The sequence below is a fragment of the Oncorhynchus nerka genome, linkage group LG7 (genome assembly GCF_034236695.1).
Source record: "Oncorhynchus nerka isolate Pitt River linkage group LG7, Oner_Uvic_2.0, whole genome shotgun sequence".
NCBI classification, from domain to species: Eukaryota; Metazoa; Chordata; class Actinopteri; order Salmoniformes; family Salmonidae; genus Oncorhynchus; species Oncorhynchus nerka.
The window spans coordinates 32307078-32313077 of record NC_088402.1 but is presented as its reverse complement, the minus strand read 5'-3'; the positions used below and the strand labels follow the sequence as shown (position 1 = coordinate 32313077).

Below are 6000 nucleotides of genomic sequence, written 5' to 3'. Positions count from 1 at the left end.
CAGTGTTGTGAAATAAATAAATAGTTGTCTTTTTTTTTTTTTTTTTTTAAGATGCCATGCGCATTTTTAGGAGTTGAGAAATCAATGTGGTAGCTGGAAAGCTGTGATCTCCCTCTTTTAAATGTGGACATCAAAACTGCTTTGAAATATGTGTTTTCCCTGGATTGTAGCTGGAAACAGGCATCTACTTGATTAGACCACCTTGTTTCTTTGTTTTGTTTAGTTCTTTGGTAAAATTGTATTTTCTATATTCTTTATTTATTTTTTATTTACAAGTTGCTCCGTCTGTTTATTGGAACAAGTGTTATTTTTGTATGTAGTGTACCTGTTTCAATCTGAAAATTAAAAACGCTAGAAACAGGCCTAATATTTATTCATTATTATTTGACCTGGCTTTCCTTTTTCACCTCCCCTGAAAACTTCTAGGTTATGTAATAAGGCGAGGAGATATGTATATAAGGAGAGGGAATGGTCGAGTGGACGCGGATGGGAGGTTGTGTGTGTGTGCATGCGTACGTTATAGCTAACCATACGTGCTCCGTGATGAATCACAATGGAGAGGTTCACCCCTGCAGACAGAACTTAACGAACTCTACAACACCAAAGCCACACACACACACACACACACACAGAGAATGTAGTTTAGCAAGACATCAGTCTGTTCTCTCCACTGATTGAGATCAGCTGCACCCTGATAGAGACACGCCACATTAGCTCTGTGTACCTTCTTGTCTATGTGTGAAAAGCTGCAGCTAGCCTCTCTGTCTGTCGGTCTGTCTATCCTCAGCTCCCTCCCTGCTTTTTAAACAAACAGCTACATCCTAATTACCACAACATGAGGCTTGTTAACTATCTGCAGCATCAGAAAATGGGAAATACAACGCAAGGACGGAAATAAAACAACCTTCGGAAGTCATGAAATGCAGATGTGTAAAGTAGAGAGATGTTCCTGCTGAAATCTCAGTAATTAAAGGAACCTAGTTTAGAGAAGATGGGAGGAGAGAGGTGTCAGTCCTACCTTGACGTGGTTGTAGTCTGTCTTGCTGGACTCGCTGCCCAGGGGCTTGGTCTCGGCCCGGGGTTTGAGGACTTGTCTCAGGGGGCTGGAGATGGGAAGGCCTGTCACACTGATCCCATCTGGAACAGCAGCAGAGACGATCAGCCAGTCAGGAGACACAAAAGTACAGTAACCCCAGACTTAATATAATTTAACTATATTCACAGTTGTTAAAACGCACATTAGCACATAAACATATTAGGGTGAGAGAGTTTCCCTAATCTCTAAGTATTTCCTGGTTGAATCAGGAGCCACTCCCATCTCTTCTTCATACATGAGGACATGATCATTTAAATACATTGTGTGAGCAGAATATGGAACAGCAGCTCACAGGCCTATTCTTTTTTTTTCAGGGCAGCAACAGAGCAACAACACAATCCTACACAGAGCTTCAGAGGACCATCAAACAGCCATATCAGCTTTCTGTATTCATGTGTACTGAAGGGGGTCCTGCTTTCAGCTAGCCATGCTACAAACCATCTCATAGTGTGACGTAGGCCCTGAGCACACAGTCTCTCTGACGTTAGTGGAAACATCTTTGTCTCCAAGGGGAATCACTGGGTTAGCTGCTGCAAAGATCTGCCCCCTCCACACACACACACACACACACACACACACACACACACACACACACACACACACACACAAAGAAATGGGAATGACATGGTAGGAATTAAGTTCAAACAGTTAGAGCCCGCCAGCTTTGACTCCATATTCCGCTTTGGTCCAAAGCTTTCCAACACATTCTACTGACACGGCTGGCATTTGTGATTAGTACTCCACGACGGCTAACCAGGGCCCAGAATCACAAAACACCAACGCAAAAAAAAAAAAATTATAATAAAAGAAGTTCCTCAACAATATCTTGAGATTTCACGATTTTCTTACGAACTTCTCAAATATCTTCTTGTTGCTCAGCAACTGTTTTAGCTAGCTATCAAGTTAGCAAAGGCAAATCATGTTGGCATATTTCTTACTGAGATTACTGTTCTAAAACATGTTCTTGGGTTTAAAAGAATCAATACTGAAACTTTCAGATTAAGTTTGTGAGTGAATTAAACATGTTAAATTGCTTTCATGAGCTTTTTCTCTCACTGACCTGAGATTAAGACAAGGGTTTAAGCTATCTTGGAATTTCCCCAAAAATGTTTCTTCAATAATATAATTTTTTGCTTTAGGAGAAACAAGAAATACTGTAAGAAAATTTCCAATAACCATTTTGAGGAATAGCAACTTTGCTTAACTTTCTTCTTAAGTCTATAGTTAAGGAAAACATTTCAGTTAAGAAGAAATGTTTTCTTAAGAAGGTTTTGTGAATCTGTGCCCAGGTCCATATCCATAAAGCCTCTCAGAGTAGAACTGCTGATCTCAGATCAGTTTAGCCTTTTAGATTATAATGAATGAGATTACATGGACAGGGCACATCTGAGATGCTTTGTGAATATGAGCCCAGAACCACTACAGCTGACACAGTCAGTCAGCATTGTTGCTATGTCATTTTCCATATCCTACTCACAGAAACAGATTAGATATGCATCCAGACAGAGGGAGGTGGATGGAAAGAGGAAGAGAGAACACTGATAAACAGTATCTTTATTGACTAGTGCCTCCATTAAGGCCTACAGCCTGTTTCCAGACACACATACATCTTCATGTCTGATCCTGAGAGCGAGGGCAGGAGAGAGACAGAGAGAGACAAAACAGAGAGCGAGGGCAGGAGAGAGACAGATAAAGAGACAGACAGAGAGAGAGACAGTGATATAGAGACAAACAGAGAGAGAGGGCAGGAGAGAGACAGAGATAGAGACAAAACAGAGAGAGAGATAGAGACAAACAGAGAGAGAGACTAACAGAGACAGAGATAAAGAGACAAACAGAGAGCGAGACAGAGAAAGAGACAAACAGAGAGCGAGACAGAGATAAAGAGACAAACAGAGAGCGAGACAGAGATAAAGAGACAAACAGAGAGCGAGGGCAGGAGAGAGACAGAGATAGAGACAAATCAGAGAGAGAGATAGAGACAAACAGAGAGAGAGACTAACAGAGACAGAGATATAGAGACAAACAGAGATATAGAGACAAACAGAGAGCGAGACAGAGATAAAGAGACAAACAGAGAGCGAGACACAGATAAAGAGACAAACAGAGAGCGAGACAGAGATAAAGAGACAAACAGAGAGCGAGACACAGATAAAGAGACAAACAGAGAGCGAGACAGAGATAAAGAGACAAACAGAGAGCGAGACAGAGAAAGAGACAAACAGAGAGCGAGACAGAGATAAAGAGACAAACAGAGAGCGAGGGCAGGAGAGAGACAGATAAAGAGACAGAGAGAGAGACAGTGATATAGAGACAAACAGAGAGAGGGCAGGAGAGAGACAGAGAAAGAGACAAAAAGAGAGAGACAGAGATAAAGAGACAAACAGAGAGCGAGGGCAGGAGAGAGACAGAGATAGAGACACACAGAGAGAGAGACAAACAGAGAGCGAGGGCAGGAGAGAGAAAGAGAGAGAGACAAACAGAGATAGAGACAAACAGAGATATAGAGACAAACAGAGATATAGAGACAAACAGAGAGCGAGACAGAGATAAAGAGACAAACAGAGAGCGAGACACAGATAAAGAGACAAACAGAGAGCGAGACAGAGATAAAGAGACAAACAGAGAGCGAGACAGAGATAAAGAGACAAACAGAGAGCGAGACAGAGATAAAGAGACAAACAGAGAGCGAGACAGAGATAAAGAGACAAACAGAGAGCGAGACACAGATAAAGAGACAAACAGAGAGCGAGACAGAGATAAAGAGACAAACAGAGAGTGAGACAGAGATAAAGAGACAAACAGAGAGCGAGACACAGATAAAGAGACAAACAGAGAGCGAGACACAGATAAAGAGACAAACAGAGAGCGAGACAGTGATATAGAGACAAACAGAGAGAGAGGGCAGGAGAGAGACAGAGATAGAGACAAAACAGAGAGAGAGACAGAGATAAAGAGACAAACAGAGAGCGAGGGCAGGAGAGAGACAGAGATAAAGAGACACACAGAGAGAGAGACAAACAGAGATATAGAGACAATCAGAGAGCGAGACAGATAAAGAGACAAACAGAGAGCGAGACACAGATAAAGAGACAAACAGAGAGCGAGACAGAGATAAAGAGACAAACAGAGAGAGAGTCAGAGATAGAGACAAACAGAGAGCGAGGGCAGGCAAGAGACAGAGATAAAGAGACACACAGAGAGAGAGACAGACAGAGAGTGCATAACGGGCGGAGAGATTGAAGACGACATCACTCAACATCATCCCTCTTTCCTTGCCATCACCCTCCGTCTATCCCTGCCTCTTTCTCTCTCAATCTATCTCTCCATCTGCCTAGTGAGAGTCTGCAACTATAAATCACTACAGATTATATTAGTGACAGTGAATTGATCTAATGCAGAATGATGAACTGAAAATCAACATCAACAAAGTCTTGTGAATCTCTGCAATGCCACCTTTTGGCTCTACAGACACTTGTGCTTTTCCTGGAAGGTGAGTCAAGGATATTGTAGTAAAAGGCAGCCTATGACGGATTGCATTGCAAACAGAAACGCTTCTTCAATGTCCTTTCGAGGGGAGAGGAACATAAGGCTGTAAAATACAAGGCAACAAAGTCCCGTTCTGCTCCGTGGAGTGAGTGAGTGAGTGAGAGAGAGAGAGAGAGAGAGAGTGAGAGAGAGAGAGAGAGAGAGAGTGAGAGAGAGAGAGAGAGAGACAACACCTGAACATTTGGGCAGAGAGGTTGAATCTGGGAGGAGCTCGCAAAGGACCTTTGACCTCATTAACATAAATTGGTTTATTAGAAGCATCACGTAGACAGACAATTTGCTCCCTACACAACAAGAGAGAGAAAGAGAGAGAGAGAGAAAGAAAGAGAGAGTATTCACAAGGAGTCTCTGAGTAGGAGAGAGGGGCGGGACAGAGAGAAGAATAGCCAACTCCTCGGCTGTTATTATTTTAGGAGCTATATGATTCACAAGTAACCCAGCCCAGGTGAGACTGGCAGATAATGTGAGATGGAGAGGAAATAAGACGGGTAAATAATAGTGTCTCTTTTCAAAAGCCCACACTTTCTGCTGTCATTACTACGACATCAAACATCCAAATTACAAAGACGCAGGCGGTCTCTTTCAGGTGGAGGGAGAGAGAGCAGAAGAAGGAGAAATGGAGAGAGATGAGGAAACAGGGGGAGAGAGAGAGAGAGATCAGAAGAGAAAGAGATGAGAGGGAGAGAAGAGAGAGGGAATAAGAAAGTGAGGTAATGCAGGATCTGAACAAATTATTGCCATCATTACTCACAGCCATTTGAGTCATACTAAATACAGCATTACAGACAGAACCACATCATCCAGATAGACAGAAGTACCCTGCTCATAATGCTGTGAGATGGTCCTCATCACATTTATCTTGTGAGGTGACAAAGTGAACAACATATCTACCATCATCCATCTTATTGTCATTTTGCATCTACGGATGCTTATGTACTGCTTACGAATGTATACGAATGTATGGCTTATATGGCTTATAACTGTTAAAGACATGCTCAGGTACTTTGACGACAAGAAAGTATTTTTTAAACTTCCTGCTTTGGGCTGGATGTGTTTTATTTATTTTTACCTTTATTTAACTAGGCAAGTCATTTAACAACAAATTCTTATTTTCAATGACGGCCTAGGAACACTTGTCTTGTTCAGGGGCAGAACAACAGATTGTTACCTTCAGCTCGGGTATTCCATCTTGCAAACTTTCGGTAACTAGTCCAACGCTCTAACCACTAGGCTCTAACCACTAGGCTCTAACCACTAGGCTCTAACCACTAGGCTCTAACCTAGGCTACCTGTCGTGTCAATGTGTCGTTCATACATGCATAATCTATGAGCAGAATTACTGTTTCACCTCAATT

The 6000-nt window shown here is 42.2% G+C and overlaps 1 protein-coding gene across 4 annotated transcripts in view; it reads right to left on the bottom strand.

Annotated features, from left to right (window-relative positions):
- Window positions 1-6000, bottom strand: part of LOC115131475 (trafficking protein particle complex subunit 9) — a 316964-nt gene that overhangs the window by 177168 nt on the left and 133796 nt on the right. For all 4 annotated transcript variants that reach the window (XM_065020435.1, XM_065020436.1, XM_065020438.1 and 1 more), the window contains one exon: window positions 1019-1137. In XM_065020435.1, coding sequence (XP_064876507.1) covers window positions 1019-1137 — 119 coding nt within the window. The remainder of the gene's footprint in view (window positions 1-1018; window positions 1138-6000) is intronic.